Consider the following 17,919-nt stretch of genomic DNA (forward strand, 5'->3'; position numbering starts at 1 on the left):
GTTTGCAGAAAACGTTTGATTGTTATCTTAAAAAAAACCAACACGCTCGAAATTTGCTACATTCTTTGATATTTGATCTATAAAAGAGAATGGCAAAAATAATGAGATGACCAATTATTATCAATCATAATAAATTCAGGTACATCCAACATTAACACAAATATACAAAATGTAAGTTCAAGTATTTCAAAACAAAAAAATGCAAGTAGCAAATCTAAAGATGCGAATTTTAATGTATGTAAATAATATGTAAATAATATGTAAATAATTATATATACAAACCAAAATTGTTTGCTTATAATAAATTCTTAAATATTGTCCATTTTTTGTTTTATTTTAAATACGTACAATTTTTTGCTTACAGTTATAGACACGTATAGTGTTAAAGAGAGTTAAAGTACATTCGTATAGATACAAATTATGATCATGTTATCGGAATAAAGCGAGCAAATAAAATGCTGTAGTACACCCCAGCTACATAAACGTAACTAGTAAGATTTATAAAAATTTAATATCTTAAAAGATTAGGTCCAAATATATTGAAAAAGTATTAAATATATTTCATTTATATTTTAGATGTGATAACACAAATGTTTCTTAAATAGATGATATTTTGTTTAACAATAACGTATTTTCTTTATAGATATATTTTTCCAAAATAAATCCTCATATTAGCCGCTCATTTGACAAATTAATTAACTCCATAAAATACAAAGTGCAGAAAATTAATTAAATTACATATTTTGTTATTTCATAGCATTAAGTTCATTATTAAGAAAATTTATTTTAAATATGAAAAATGAAGTATAATATGAAATTATGTGCAATCTCCAAACATCATACTCAGAAATTATTCCTATCCAGTATAAATTGTTAGATACTTTAATATTTTTAATACATTAACAATTTACTTTGTTGTTTAACACACACATATGTTATATTCAATTAATATTTATTTAATTTTGTTAATTGACATTGTCGTCCGCACGTCTAATCGGGATTCTTTTGTTTTTTCAAGTTGTACTAATCTTGTCGTCAGTTCTCATTAGTTCTCAATTCTGTCCCTATATTTTCTCGAAATTTTGAGGATATACAGTCAAACCTGTTTTTGTGTGGTCTTTTTCTATGCGATCTTTTTTGCATTATTTATTTTCTACCAATTATTTTTTATGCAGCATATAAATTCTAACGGTATTGGCATTATAACACTGTTGTAATATTTTTTATCAGTGTACATATTGTGTCATCCAATTACAATATGTACGTACATATTACACCAAGTAGTAACATCAGTTCATTATGAACCTTCGAAGTGCGTACATGTTTAAAATGAGAAATTACATTTTTTTTAAATAATTCCCCGTGTAAATTAATTATTTATTTTGTTTAAAAAGTACTTTCTCGCCATTTCGTACATCTTTGACATATTATCTAAGTGCACTTTTCTTTTATGCAGTCTTTCTCCACTACATAAAAAAAATTTCTTTAATAAGTTGTGAAAAATTATTTGTTATAACTATTTATAAAATTTCTGAATATTTTTTTTTTGATCGGTTTCTTTTATGTGGTCCCTGTCTACCGCACTAAAAACAGGTTTGACTGTATGTAAACAAATCCAAGATTTTTTTTGTATTATATATTTATTTATTTATATTTTTTTTTTATTGAATACTTAATAATATTTCTTTTTTAAGTGATAGAAAGCAAAACAATTTCCTAGGTGTAACGCCACTCCACAAAACTTGCACATTAAATTTGTTAACCTTCTTCTATGGTTTTTGTAACATACATAACAACTTCTTTGTTTTCGTTTGTCGCTTTTTGAAATTCGTATTAACTGGTGTTGTCTTAGTTGCCCGGAAAGTCTGTTTGTCGAATCATAATTGGGACCATGGGATATAGTTCTGACCTTAGATTTCTCTTCAGGTAAATAATCCCTTATCCAAAAATCGCATATTTTCAATAAAAAATCATAAAAGCTGAGATTCTTGCATTCTGCATTGTTGTAATGTTGATAAAATTTGAACGCATTATATAAAGTGCAATAAAATAGGTAGAACATCACTTTTTTTGACCATTTTGTAGTTTCCCTGTATATAGGGTAGCATTTAAAAAATTCATCTACCATGTATTTATTATTATCCAATGTAATTCTAGATTCTTTAATAGTGCGTTTACTTTTTTTAAATTGTGTTGTTATGTCACTTAATTTAGCATTACATATGGTAGAAGAAGATATTCGTATCATTTTGATATTATTTTGACTAAGATTAGAGATTTCTTGAAACTTTTTAGAAAAATAATTAATCATAGTTTGCACCTTGAATAGTCGATCAGCATTTTCCGGTTTATTATCGTCATCCGAAAAATGTAAAAATAATAATATTTGTCGAAATCTATAACGAGACATAGTTTTGCGAAATATTGGTGTTTCCAATAACGGATTCGTCGACCAATAGTCATTTATATTTTGTTTTTTTACGATTCCCATAAGAATAGTAAGCCCAAACCATTTTTTAAGTTCGGCTACCGTAAGGTCCACAAATTTGGACCTTATTTTATTTGGCTTCTTCTTGAGGGAATTTTGATTGTAATATTTATTCGTTAAGGTACTAATAAGTTCGAACAAATCATCCCCTATAAATAATTTTACTACATTTTCGACTTTCCGTAAATTTCTGGGAAATCCGTTAGGGCCCGAAAATCTTTCAAATTCGTTACTAGTATTAGATAAATCATAATCTAACCACTCTGAACTGTAATCTTCGTCTGATTCTTCCGAATCATTTGACAACGATAGCAATCGCCAAATATTTCGTGTATGTGCTTCGGAGTCATCCGAAGATTCTGATTCACTTTGTTCCTTTGAAGTTATAATGTCTTCTATTTTTTTGCCATCATCAAGTTCAACTGAAACTTCGGACAAGCTGTTCGCGCATTCATTATGTATAACCATGTCTTCTCCTTCACTTGCCATTATCAAAGGACACAAATTTTTATAAAAGTATTAAACTTGCTAATTGTTGTAACTTATTGTTAACAGAACACTCGTAATATTGATGTTAAACACGGCACCACAGTGGTATCAATGTTAACGCAATTGTTTTGTACATGACACCAACTGTCGTCACAGGACGGTTAGTGTGTTGACAACATTTATTTTAAATATGAAAAATAAGATATAATATTAAGTTATTTGCAATCTCCAATCATACCCAGAAATTATTCCTATCTGATGTAAATTGTTTAATACTTTGATATTTTTTCATACAATTTACCTTGTTATTTAATATATGTTATATTCAATTAATATTTATTAAATTTGGATAATTAAAATAATTAACATACGAGAAGGTTTGTCATTCACAAACTTATAATCTTGATCACAAAACTTTTGAAAAAATTTTTGAACCGTTTGTACATTAACTATATTTTCATTATACACACCCACAATTACTTTTTATCGTTTCAACCGTGTTTTCTTCTGTAAAAAAATAAAATAACATAATTGCTCGAAAGTACAACTTTTTGTCAGACGTTTGTAAAATTGATTAAATCCAAACATATTTAACCAATCGTAATGCTATTACGTTAAACTGAACATAGGAATTAATTGCCATCTATCGTAGAAATTACTTTCTAATCAACTTATTAACGTATTTTCAGGTATAAATATAAATTACTTCATAGGTATAAATATAAGCGTAAGGTAACGTAACTTTTTTATTTAATAAAAGTTATAATCGTACTAAATAATAATTTACAATATATACAGACAATAAATAATTGCTAATCTTTCAATTATATTAATTAACAATTATTAATGATAAACAATAGTAACGTCAATTTTTTCAATTATACTAATTAACAATTATTAATGATAAACTATAATAATATTCCCATTTGCTCATATATGTGTCCATAATAATAAAAATGGTCTAAGTTATATATCTCTTGTTTCAAGATACTTAAAAGATTACATTTGAACACTAAATGAATTTTATATAATATTGTAATAACAAACACTATCTAACGGTTCATTTTTGACAATATCGTGAAAATTACATTAAATTAATTTAGTTTAAAATAATGTGGTGTGAAATAATTAAAAAACTCATTTTTTTTTAATTTTGACTTAGACCACTTTTATAATTATGAACACATACATATATATATATATATATATATATATGATGATAGCGGCAGTTAACCCTCTGCAACCAAATATTTTGTCACATGTTTAGAAAATAATATTAAATATATAATACATATATAAAAGTTATTATTATAACTAAGAGTATAATAATATCGTATTAAATATAAAACTTAAATATATATAAATTCATCTTTCGATTCATACAGTACACTTTATACATAGTTAGAAAATGCATTTTTTTCCATATGCGTAAAAATGATTTTCAATTGTTTTATCGAGTTCATCGCATATTACAAATCTCAAATTCTTATTTGATTGTATATTTTTTTGTTCTTTTTTGATTAACTTACGTTGAGCATATCATAAAAGTTTAACTCGATTAAACTACTCGATTTGGATCTGCGTAAACAGTTTGTTTGAAACCACTTAATTACCAATAACATTAGAAAAACTTTCTAATAGATGTGCTAATGATAATGATCTCAAACTAAGTCAACAAAATTAGAAAAAATTAATTTTTTTTAGTTTTTAATCTATTTTACATTAACTCTTTCGATACTTCTGGTAACTATAGTCACCTAACATTCGATGTTTATGGTATATTACCAGTAAGTAACTTCATATTTTAAAATGCATTAGATTCTAATATCCCATCTTTCAACCGCTATGTGATAAAATGTAAATTCATGTTGATACTAGCCTATACAATGAAAGCATACTCGCTAATGACATAGCTGTATCGAAAGATTTAGAATTATTTATATTATAAAAGTCACAATTATATTGAAGAATAATTAACGGTTATATAATTACTAGGATAAATGACCATCTATTAAAAATAGATATGGCCATTTGTAAGCAATAACAAATTTACATTTTTACTTTCCTTGCAAATGTATTAGATATTTGTATATATGCATAGTTTTCTTTTTTAAATATTATTTTAAGTTATACTGTTTAAATCGCGAAGAACAGATATACTCAAAGAATATTAAAAACTTTGAATACTAAGTAACAATAAATTTTGTTAACGATAAAGTAATATAGAATATAAAATTAAAATATATAAGCGTATATCTGTAAAATAACATGGCTTAATAGAGGGTTAACGTATGATGTATATTTATATATGTAAATATATAAATATATGCGTGTCAAGCATACCCACATACACACACATGCATACATTATGCTTACTTACATTAAGCTAACAAGGCTTAATATCCAACATTATTTTTTAAATGTTTATGAGAATCAAGAGAACATTTAACAGTAGCATATACTTTAGAATGCTTTAAGTTACAATATTTATGGTGCTTTAACTGAAATTTTATCAAAATTTGTATTATAAAAGATTACTTGTAGTATCAAGTCTACACAATTTGATGAAAAGAAAAAATATAATAGAAGCAGCATATTTTTGAAGCAAATACTAGTTTTTATCGACGAGTAATAATTATTGAACGCGAGCACCAAGCAAATTGGTATTCATTGCTAATAATAATAATAATGATGTATACTACTTGATGAGAACAATGTTAATAAATATCAATGCATAGTGTGATAAATTATATTCTTACGTATCGAAATACATTGAATATCTGTTAGTTAGTTATTGTTTTCTGTTTGACATAACGAAGATAAAATATCTTCGTAATGTTGCATATTTGTTTCAAATGTTTCCAATTGTTTAGTAAGATCTCCGACTTGTTCCGCCAATGTTCTTTCCTCCATAAATGCTTGAAGTTGAGGTGCACTTTGACATGCTCGATAAAAGGCTCCCAAATCGCTTTTGGTATTAGTAATAGCAAAAGGTGTTTTCTAAAAGAAATTTATTAAAGAAACATTAAGCTTACTTAAAATCTAAATTAAAATACTTATTAAAGACTTTAATTACCAAATCTACCATAATAAAATCATCATGTGCACTACTTCTTCTAGATTCATTCTGAGAATTAGGTTTCGATGTAGCATTATCGTTTGACAATTTTTCATTGTTACCATTATTACCATCTGTTGGAACACTTGTTGTTACATTTTTCGTATTCATAGTATCAGCAAGAGGACCAGGTGGTGGTGATGTTTGTCGAGGAGTTAGCAAAGAACTAAATGGTACATCTGGTATTACTAAATCTCCTTCTTTAACCAAAGGTGGATTACTAGCGGCAAATGCTCCCATTTTTAAAGTATCGCTCAAAGATTTAGACTTTTCTTCGCTAAAAAAACATATATGAAATTGTTATATATATATATATACATATATATAGAATCATATACATATATAACATACATATATACATCTGATATACTATATATATAGGATATGAGTCATTCTATCAATCTATATATATATCCGGGATATGAATCAATCTATCAATCTCGATTGAGTAGTTTTCGTACTTAGACGTATTATAAAGAGTAAGGGAAGAAATATCACATCGTTAATTTTATATTTAAAAAGTAGAAAATCTTATCGGCAAATTTAAAACTACAGTAGCTATTCATTTGGAAATTAATCATAATTTGGATTAAAAAAAAAGTGTTCGAACGATACGTCGTCGTTTAAATAAATTTGATTAAATGGATCAAGCGGTACGGAAAAAACCATACATCTCGGAAAAAAATCGACAAGAGAGAATTGCATTCGCCAAAGAACATGTTCATTGGACGTCAGAACAATGGTCTAAAGTAATTTTTACGGACAAGTCGAAGTTTAATCGATTGTATTCTGATGAAGAAACTTATATGGGACACTGCATAGGAGAAGAATCCAAAAATATTTGTACAAAATCCACAGTCAAAGATGGTGAAGGTTTTGTCTTTGTCTGGGGTGCAATGAGTATTAATGGAACCGGTCCCATATACTGCATAGAAGAAACCATGAGCCGTTATATATATTTGAACATACTTAAAAATGTGTTACTCCCATATGCCAGCAATGAAATTCCAAATGATTGGATCTATCAGGCTAATAATGATTCGATACACATCGCTCGCAAAGTAAAACGATTTATAAAAAAACAAAATATTACAAAAATGAAATGGCCATCACAGTCTTCAGATTTAAATCCGATGAAAATGTTATGGATCGACGTTGACGAATTCGTAAAACAACAAAAACCAAAAAATTTAGAAGAATTATACACCGTTATCCAAGATGGTTGGAAGTCCATATCAAAAGAGAGATGCATTCAGTTAATACAATCTATGCCACAAAAATGTAGTGACGTTATAAAACAGGAAGGTTTAGCAATTACATATTAATGTATAAAAACTTACAAATTAAATAAATATTGTAAAATATGAAAATTATTTATGTGTCCTTAAGTATGCGTCTGCTTAAAATATTACACCGGAACTTAAACAATTTTTTTTCTTATTAATATTAGAAAGTAAGTCAAAGTTTTGTGACTACTGTATGCAATAGTGTTTACACTTACTATATATGCAAATGACTACTGTATGCAATAGTGTTTACACTTATTATATATACAAATGACTACCGTATAATTGTATCTATTTTTTGTAATTTGATAATAAAAATAAAAATTTTTTCAAGTGTCCGTAAGTAATATATGGCGGGTACTGTATATGTTACCGTTAAATCCTGAAATAACTATAACGACCAGTTGACGTAGCAAATTTTTCTGTGTACATTTAATATATTGTCAAATGACTCGTTTATGATATCAAATGTTTATAAATAATAAAAGTTATTTTAGATTAAAAAGGTTGACTTTAAGATCCATGTTAGATATTTTTTACTCCTTTTGATAAGCACTATATTCTCTTTAAATATTAGGCCCTTTTTTATCACCCTGTATATCTGATTTAAAATACATATAAACAATAATTTATATCATACTTTTGCTGATAACGGGCATGACGTGGACTTAAATCTGAATGAAAATGATCACTCTTGAGCATAATCGAATCTCGTCCTGTATGGGTTGGAGAAATTGTCATTTTAGTCCTGTACAATACTGATAAATGAATGGTACCAACAGGAGTACAGAGTTGTCCTACTCGTACATGCTTGTAGTTGTCACCTAGAGTCAAAATAATTGACTAGTATAAATACATGAATTTATTTGAACAAACGTTACACAGGGTGATTTATTAACTTTTGCCACCAAGATAGCTCCGAAAATCATTAAATTCGGCTCAACAGCCGTTATCAGAAAATAAGTACTAAAACATAGCATTCCATTTAAAAAAACAAACTTGACCTTTAAATCTCGGAAGCGATTACACGTAGTAAAAAAAACTGCTGTAATATTATACTCCGAAATTTTGTATGCAACTGTTGTTCTATAAACTTTTCTGCTACTATCATACTTTTGGAGCTATCTTGGTGGCAAAACTTAGTGACTCACCCTGTATAGTGGGTATATATTAATATACAGGATGCCACAAAATTTACCTGTCAAACTACAGGAGTATATTTCATAAGTGGAAATAAGAAAAAACAGTTATAGTAATCCCTTCCTCTAATACATTAAGGAAGAGACATTTTCTTGCTAATCGTATCCAGGAACAAGGTATTTTTTTTGTATCAAATGTTTTTAAATTATTTACGATTTGTAAGTAGTTAACAATCATTGTCAAGTAAAATATTTAATTTAATAATATATGAAAGATGAGATATATCTCGTTAAAGGCCGCTTACGATACATATGAAGGATGAGATATATTGTCATCCGTCTGCAATGTGTTAAATTATAATCTGTTCCAAGAAAACAGTGTGTAAATAGAACTATGAAAAGTCAGCATTTTTTTTAATCGCGTGAATTGTGGATTCATTCAATTTATACAATCAAGCAATGTTATTAATTTTCTCATCTTTTTAAAATAATTTTATTAATAGTATCCCTTTTGTTGATGCTATTATTTATTGATCTTACAAATTTTTTATCTAACTGTAAATGTTTATTACACAACTGCAGATAATTTTACGTAATTATGAATTACATTAAACAGGGGAATCCCGGAATTTTTCACATAATGCATCGTGGTGACATCTGGGCTTTGATAGCTGAAACATGTTACGTTTGAGAGGTACAATCGGAGGTAAAAATGCTGAAGATTTAAAATTTGTGAATATCTACGTTTCACAGTATGTTATGAAATAAATTAACCCTTCTTTGCATGATGATGGAAATTTCAATCATAATATTAGGTCAACAAAAAAAGGTACTCAAAACTTGTACTGTTTATTTGTTGTTGCTGGCAACTTCAAAAAAAAAAAAAAAAAAAATCATGCAAAGAAGGGTTAATTATGTCAAGCTAGAAAAGAATGTATAATTAAAAAAAGAGAGGCTATATTACCAATAATGTTGAATTTAATAAGAAATAATAAATAATACGAAAATAATTTTAAATAACTTTTAACAGTGAATATGCGTTGATTTTAACTTAACAACAAAAATAATTTTCATGTAAATTTTTATCTATTCTGATTATCAAAGTATCATTAATGCTTAAATATTAATTATTCGACGTTTTGATAAATAGAAAAAACAAAATTACAAAACTATAGTCACATTTTTAGCTCTCAACTGATTGTGAGTGCAGTATTGCAGCACTTGTTATACACTAATTAATTTACCGAATGAAAACTTGCTTTTCGGATTGTTTATAATTTTTTTTCTCAATAACTGTTTAGCGAATATCAATAAAACTATGCAAAATCGATTTAAAAATGTTCAAGTTATATAAAATACAAATTTAGGACACTTGATAACTTTTGATCTTATATTATTTATATGTTTAATCTGTTCTCTGTGAATCGCAAAAAAACCCCACGTGCAAAATAACAATTATTTTAAATTGCAATAACTTTTAAACGACACAGTGGATCAATTAGCAAAAATATTTATTTTTGACTTAAATATTAAATAAAAAAACATTCTCTTAGAGTAACATTTTGGCATACCTCCTAAACATTTTTAAAGCAAATCCTCGTAAACAGAAACCACATAAATGGAGGGAATACTGTATTTGAAGTTGTTAGAAACGCTTTTTTAGAGAGTTATAAACAAATAAAATTAAAATAAATTATATAATGTAATAAGTTTTTATATAATAATAATTATATATTTTATATAATTATTGAAACAATATAATTTTTTAATTGACCATTAAGCAGGTCATTAAACATCAAATAATTAAAATAACCCCTTTCTACTGCATTCACATACCGATTATAAAATTCAATTCGTTTCTGGTTCTATGTTGGAAATAATTCTTGAGCAGCTGAATAATAATAAGCGAGTCTTTTTTTTGGCTTACAACCTTCTCCAATTCGTGTTTCATAATATCTATAGTTGAGATAAAACACGTCAAATCTCTTATGTAGGAGTATTATTAACAAAGTTTAAGATTCTTTCAGAGTGTCGTTGATATTCCAAAGCTGAACTAACAACATGATATTCACTGCTAGGTCGAAATGAATACAAATTGTATAATTGAAAATAGTTATTAATAAATACAGAGTGATATGATACTATTAATCCAGGCAATCTACTGTTACCTACTTCAATTTTATTTGTTTTTAATTTTGTTATAAAGCGTTTTTAATCAAATTTCAAATAACATTTTTTGTTCTTATTTCCATTTGTAAAATATACTCCTACAGTTTAGCCGGTATACTTTGAGGCACACCCTGTATCTGCTTAATTCTTTTTTAACATAGCACAAATGTAAAAAGAAACTATACAAAAAAAAGTAATTAAAACTTAACAGTATAAGTTTTGCGATATGTAAATAGAGATAATCAACTAAAACCAGTCACCTGAATAATTTCTACAATATTAGTGATAGGAAACAATTTTTCAAATAAAAGTTCTTCATTATCAAGGAACGAGTTACGTAACGAGAAGAACTTAATAATAAGACCATGAATATTTTATTTAAGAAATATATTGATTCGTTTTATTTATACAATACTATAATAAATAGTAATTTTTCTACTTTTTTGTCTACAATCTTAAAATATAGATGATCATTGAATTTGTCTTGAAAAATGCTACAATTGTAAGAGATGAATTATGTAACAAAAATATACAAAATGATGACGACCTCTAAATCTTTTATATACTTCCACCCAAGAGAAAATATTCCCTATAATATGAATGGTCCTCATAATATGAATATGAATCCTTCAATAATAAACAACTTTTACTTCAAACATTTTTTCCTTTTACTAATATTGTAGAAATTATTCAAGTGATCGGTTTTAACTGACTCACCCTGCAGACATATCTGCATACAATACGTACATTTAACAGTAAAATCAGATTCATAAATATTTTAATTACTAATTTAAAATACAATAAATACCACACACACACACACACACATATATGTATAATAAAAAGAAACAAGAAAAAATTTAAAATAAAAAATAATAGAAGTAACATTTTAGTAATTATTCTTCGCTAATTGATAATAATTCTAATGAAATGAAATGAAATAAAATAAAAAAGATAATTTTTTTTTTCTCGAATCGCGTTATTTAAAAACCATATAAAAAGATATGTAAAAGAAAAGTTAAGTGTACATGTATGAATATAAATACCTAAAGTATGTAGTTGAGGTTCCCCCATATAAATATTGTAACAAATAACATAAGAATCTGGTCCTTGTCTGCGACTTAATTTATAAGCTGGAGTAACCCTCGAGACAGAGAGTAATGATTTAAGTAAAATACCCATCCTGTTGTAGACTGTATATGTCACTCTTACTGTAGGATCACTGTGTTCTGGTAGAACACCCAAACACCATGTTTCCAAAACCATTGTATCACCTTCTACAGTTCTTAAAGATATTTCTATACAGAGTGGTATCGTAGAACTCGCTATATCACTGTTTAGTGCTCTCTTAGCATCTGCTAAGGCATCCGGTAAATCTTGAACTGCTAAATTGAACTATACAATTGAAAAAAACCATTATCATATAAATATATTATTTATATCAAAAGATTATAATAAAAAGCATGTAGTTATTTAGCTATTTGCGAATGAATGACGCACGTTGGTATTCAATGTGAATCAACAGCGTATACGATTAGTTATTAATATACGCATCTAGTTTATTATTGCATTTTAAAGTTAAATCACACACACAATATTTATTAAGAAATAATAATTAATATTTATATATACATTATATAAATATACAATTTCTATGTTATTTAACAATCAAAAATTATAATAGTTGTATTCGCGAATCTAATAAATAAGAAATATCTATTGAAAAAAATTAATAAGTATATCAATACGATGCGTAATATACAAAAAAAAGTAGATCGACAATTTTACTTCTTCGTTCGCCAAGGATTAACTTATATGGATCAAACAATAAAATAATTTTTCAATAATATAAATTTATCTAAACTCTTTTTTTGTGGTCAAATTCTGAAATACTTAGAAATACATTACTTTTATTATTACTGTTATATATTAATTGTTATATATTAATTGTAAGATATATATATTGCAAATAAGCAGTTGTTATTTAACACATTATCAATCAATATGGAACATTTATTTCATGTAGCAATGCATTGCACATTTTTCAGTTGCATTTATTTTTTTTTGTAGTAAGAACACGCAGTCAGATAGAATTTACATAATTGATAATGTTTTAAAAAGTAAACCCTATGAAACTTGTCTTATTACACTGTATGCATATTCTTATATATTATGCATGTGAAATATATATAAAAAAAAAAAAATAAACTTTAAAAAGAAATAAACGAAAAGAATAGTTTCATAGGAATAGATAATTGGTCAAGTGTACATTAGACATTATGCCAGGGAAAATAATTTAAACTAATAAAATACTTATATTGCAAAGGATTATGTCCACAAAAAGTTATAGAAAAAAAGATTCAAATAATTGAAATAGCTTAATATATACCAAACATATTCAGAGTGTTTCGTAAATACGTATCAATACTTATTTAATAAAAAAAGTAAAACATGTCATATAAACATATATCCGATATACTTTAGTATTTAAATTATGGATGATTAAAAAAAATATTCTAAATATCAACCACCTATGAATTGATTAAAACCAGGAACCGTAATTGTTATAATTAAAATGAAAAAAAAAGTTGTAGCATAATAATGATTTGTTCGATTGAAATGATTTTTAACAAATGATCAAAGAAAATTGTTCATTACCGATATACATTATTGATAAGAGAAATTTATTTCAATTGGCCATAATAATTATCAATGGGGAAAATATGTTTTGATCGCTACTAACGGTTATCAATAAGCAAGTTTCTATTTCGTAACAATTATCAATGAGGGAAATGTATTTTTAGTTGCTTATAATAGTTATCGATAAAAGAAATTTTGTTTACATCATTCATAATGATTATCGTTGAGGAAAATTTATTTTCATTGTTCATAAAAGTTATTAATAAGGAACTTTATTTCAATCACTTATAACAGTTATTAATGGCAAATGTATTGTTTCGGTTGTATTGTACTTCTTTTATTTAGAATAATGAAATATCATTCAATTTAAGAAACGTTAAATGTTTTAATTTTTTCTAGATATAAATTGCAATGCAAATCATTTAAAATAATCTTTAACAAATCATAATCATTGTAATCAAATGCAAAACAATATAATACTACACTATTAAAACCAATCGAAATTCAATTACCGCCATCAATAGTTATTAAAAGCTACTGAAATAAATTCATCTCATCGATAACTGATATGTGTGTTGAAAATAGGATTCCGAGTCATTTATAGTAATTATGAGCAATTAAAATATAACTTTTTTATTAATAATTATCAAGAATGACCTAAGTTTTATTTACACTAAATAAAGTCATTGATAACAGTTAGGAACAATCAAAATTAAATTTTGTTCATCATTAATAATTATTGGTAAACAAACAAATTTTATCATACATACAAATTATTATTTAAAAACAAAATAATAAAAATTGGTATTTTAAAAATTGTGTGTTTCCTTTCTTTAATTTTCTATAATTAATATACTACTAATCATTACTTTAAAGGATGTACAACATTTGTTAAAGATTTTTTCCATGAACATTTTTTAAATAACTTGTAGCTTGTTTTGAGAAATGGCCATTTCGAACATTTTCTTTAACACTAAACCTACTGATTCTTCATGTATATTTATTCTTACTGTGAGAGGTCAAATTACTGCTTCCAAAAAATATATATCTTAATATAGAATGAAATTTTAACCAATCGTATAGTAAACAATATATTTTCTTTTATTTAGATATGAATAATGTACATTTGATGCGTCTTCATCAGATTTTTACAAATTACAGGACGCAGTCATATACTACGCATGGTAAATTTAATATTAATCATTCGTTTCTCAAAAACTAAAATATATCGGACATACGTTCATATGACATTTTAAAAAATTATTTTAGTGTATAAATATACTCTCTGAAGTATTAACATGATTTTATAAAACACCTTGTATATAAGTGCTAGTTCAATTAAAAGATAAAGAAATGGCAATGAAAAAACGGGAATGCAGGCAATCATACTAAACAAAATTATGGCCATAAAAAATTCTAGAACATAGATTCATATGGTTTAATCAGGAATGGCAAACCTATGGTGCATGATTTCAAATGGCACAAGTAGACGCTGTAACTGAATTCATCTTCATATTTTCTGGTATACATTAATTAATTTAATTGCATAATTGAGTTATCCCTATTCTTCCCTTAGGGGGTTACATGGATTTGGGACTTTCAAAAAAATTTTTTTTTTTATTTTTTTTTTTCAATTCTACAACTCATCTAGAATATTGTATTTAATTTTGAAGTCGATAGGAGTAGTAGTTTTAAAGATAGAGCCCTGGGAAGTTCCACTCTTTAATGGCTCTTATACCAGCACTCAAATCTTTAAACGCGTTTTTTTCAAAACGCTTTTTCTAAAGTCGGTTGTCAAGATTTCTCGAAAACTATTTAACCGATTTTSATGAAATTTGCTACACGTCTTCGTGATACTATTGACAAGGACTTGGACGAAGGATTTTCGTTTTTTTTCATAAAATCGAATTTTAAGAAACCAAAATGTGGTGAAAATTGTAGCAAAATTTGAATGTTCTTGCTAAAAACGTTGCCAAAAATCCAAATTTTAATTCTTTTATTTTTCCTTCGTCCAGTTTCTAGTTTTAAGTATTCACTACAAGACCCTATTGTTTCAACAGAAAAACCCCCACCGTTTATAAGTTCTGCTGTCAACGCGAAAACACTTTTTTTCGGTGGGGTCACCGGAAATGACGTCGCAATGGCTGAGTTTAAAATATTTTTCAACCAAAAATTCAGAAAATGTTCTTTAAATATGTATCTTAAATACTATAAAAAGTTTGAATAAGAATTCCATTTTTTATATAGAAAAAAAAATTGTTGAAAATATGCTATTTTTTCCCGGTGTAAACCCATGTAACCCCTTAAGCGAAGCAGATCCTATCCTTATTCCTGTTTTCCAACTGCAATTATGAATGTAAGAAGATAGAAAAATTTCTTGAGTTATATGACGCATTTAGATTCTTATGTTCAAAAAAATTACACGTGGTATGTAAAAGGTTGGCCATTTCTGGTTTAACCTTTTCGATACAGCTATGTTGTTCGCAAGTACTCTTCCACTGTACAGATACTTGCATTGCAAATAATGTACTATTGTATAGGTCAGTTACAATGTAAACATAAATTTAATTACAAAGTTTTGCAATTTAGATTTAAAAAATTAAAACCTTATACAAAATATATATGGCTGACTATAGTTACAAGTAGAACACAATGAACGTACAATGTTGGATGACTATACGTTTCAGTGTATCGCAATTAAAATATAAAGAGAATGTAATAAAAAAAAATGAGAATTTAAGTACTCATACTAAAAACAATTATGTGACCGCAAAGAGTTCTTAAAAAAAAATCCAGATGGTTTAAGCAAATCTTGCACGTAGAACCATATGCAAACTATTCACAAGCCAAAACGATTAATTCAACTTTTCATATTTAAAATAAACAATGAATTTAATTACATTATACAAAAACAATCTTGATAGTCGTTTGATACAAAACTATATAACAATGTATATTACTTTGTTAATTTTCTTTACTTTTTTGTTTAGCAGAGCTGATGAACTTGGCAAATAAGTAGCTCGTGTACAAATATACATTAAATTAAAAGATAATGAAAACGTAATAAACCGAATGTGAATATGGATTATAAGAACTTACCCAATCGGTTCCCTTTGAATTTGGTTTACATTTTGTACACACTTTTTCTCCAGACCTAGATTGTACGATGATTTGAGCAGCCTTTAACGCCAGAAATTTGATAAACTTATCCAAGTCTTTCTTATCCTGCATACTTAATTTTAATGTTGACATGTTAATGTTAAACTGTCCATACGTATTTCTAGAAAATTAAAAATAATGAAACAGAAAAACCTTTTTGCAAGCATCAATTGGTACATACGAAGGTAGTAATTCATGTTATCACCACCGTCAAAAAACTTCTAGTTAATTATTTTCCTTCGGTATTTTATATTCTATATTTTTATATTGTATTGAACAAGAAAAGAAAAAAAACTTAAATGCTTTAACCGGTAATTAGTTTTCTTTTTAATAATAATTTATTAACAATATTGAAATCACATTTCACTAACGTTTCCTAAATTGCTATGATTTACACTACTAATTAATCACGTAAAAGAAATAATATTTAGATTTACGTCGAACATCACTATTATTAACCTCTCTACTTTTTAATTATTTGTACAATTTATCTTCACAGATATTTTGTTCACCCTGACCGTTGATCGATCACATTGCTTGGTAAAGTTGACTTAACGCGACAACGTGTACGTAAATTTCGTTAAATAAAATAAAACTATTCACTATAAATTAGTCGAATTAATTTTAATTATGCAATTATTTTAATTTATTTGTATCAAATAAATATTTCCAATAATGACAAGTACTAAAAATCTCAATGAAATTTACTATCCGATTATACTAGAAGTAACTTGATGATACGATTAAACCACTAAGTATATTTTTTATTTGAATGAAAATCTACTGTAAGATATTTTCTAATAACAAACTCTATTTCCATGAAAAATATATTTTTTCATTAGTTATTTCTATGAAAATAAAGACAGATATAAGTAATAGCCAATCAGAAATCAGTTAGGTTGTATTATCGAATAACTTGACACGTAGCAAGCGACCAATAACATTGTTCCAGCTTATTGGTTGCAGCGTAGAACTCAGCGCTCTCTACAGAATATTTCTATTAACTAAAGTAACCGCGAATTTTGACAGTTACAATTATTTGTGTAATGACATTTATCGTTTCATTATTCCTAATTTAGTATATATAGTATCGCTTGATGAACGATTATATAATTTGAATAATTTTATTATAATTTACTGTTGACAGTAAAATTATATAAATAAAATAAGAGGAAAAATTCTTAAATGGCATACCAGAATTTTTGATTACATAAGCGTACCACGTGCGTCATTGCGATGCTCATATTTTTTTTCTTTCATTGGCGATTACCCAACAAACGTTTTTTTAATGACACATTATTCCAGGATGAATCGTATTAAAATATTATTATAATACTTTACATATAAATAGAACGATTACGAATTCCTGAATATTTATATTTCCATTTAAGTTTAATTAAGTTAAAAAATCTGTATTGCTTAGAATCATGA

The 17,919-nt window shown here is 26.5% G+C and overlaps 2 protein-coding genes across 10 annotated transcripts; one reads left to right on the forward strand and one right to left on the reverse strand.

The window, feature by feature from the left end:
• Positions 1–3,715: 3,715 nt before the first annotated feature.
• On the reverse strand, positions 3,716–17,238 carry LOC106790129 (autophagy-related protein 13 homolog). Of its 9 annotated transcripts, none has more exons than XM_014754853.1 (6): positions 17,007–17,238; positions 16,429–16,609; positions 11,736–12,084; positions 8,022–8,205; positions 6,054–6,372; positions 3,716–5,977 (listed from the first exon to the last, which is right to left on the reverse strand). In XM_014754853.1, exons 2-6 carry the CDS (start codon positions 16,579–16,581, stop codon positions 5,765–5,767), a joined length of 1,218 nt encoding a protein of 405 aa, XP_014610339.1. In that variant the 5' UTR covers positions 16,582–16,609; positions 17,007–17,238; the 3' UTR covers positions 3,716–5,764. The 9 variants fall into 9 exon arrangements, with proteins under 9 accessions (XP_014610339.1, XP_014610338.1, XP_014610336.1 ...); XM_014754852.1 differs by having other exon boundaries at positions 16,973–17,238; XM_014754850.1 differs by having other exon boundaries at positions 16,948–17,238.
• On the forward strand, positions 6,510–7,757 carry LOC106790131 (transposable element Tcb1 transposase). The gene has a single exon (XM_014754857.1). It carries the CDS (start codon positions 6,737–6,739, stop codon positions 7,418–7,420), a length of 684 nt encoding a protein of 227 aa, XP_014610343.1. The 5' UTR covers positions 6,510–6,736; the 3' UTR covers positions 7,421–7,757.
• Positions 17,239–17,919: the final 681 nt, after the last annotated feature.

The sequence above is a fragment of the Polistes canadensis genome, unplaced genomic scaffold (assembly GCF_001313835.1).
Source record: "Polistes canadensis isolate GaletaPanama2010 unplaced genomic scaffold, ASM131383v1 scaffold_216, whole genome shotgun sequence".
NCBI lineage: Eukaryota > Metazoa > Arthropoda > Insecta > Hymenoptera > Vespidae > Polistes > Polistes canadensis.

Excerpts from the sequence above, each read along its gene's own strand:
- LOC106790131 (XM_014754857.1), top strand. The coding sequence starts at position 6,737 with ATGGATCAAGCGGTACGGAAAAAACCATACATCTCGGAAAAAAATCGA.
- LOC106790129 (XM_014754846.1), bottom strand. The coding sequence starts at position 16,685 with ATGAATTACTACCTTCGTATGTACCAATTGATGCTTGCAAAAAG. Across the intron at positions 16,562-16,641 it reads CAATTGATGCTTGCAAAAAG|TATGCAGGATAAGAAAGACT; the intron begins GTTTTTCTGTTT and ends ATTAAAATTAAG. Across the intron at positions 12,085-16,428 it reads ATTCAAAGGGAACCGATTGG|TTCAATTTAGCAGTTCAAGA; the intron begins GTAAGTTCTTAT and ends TCAATTGTATAG.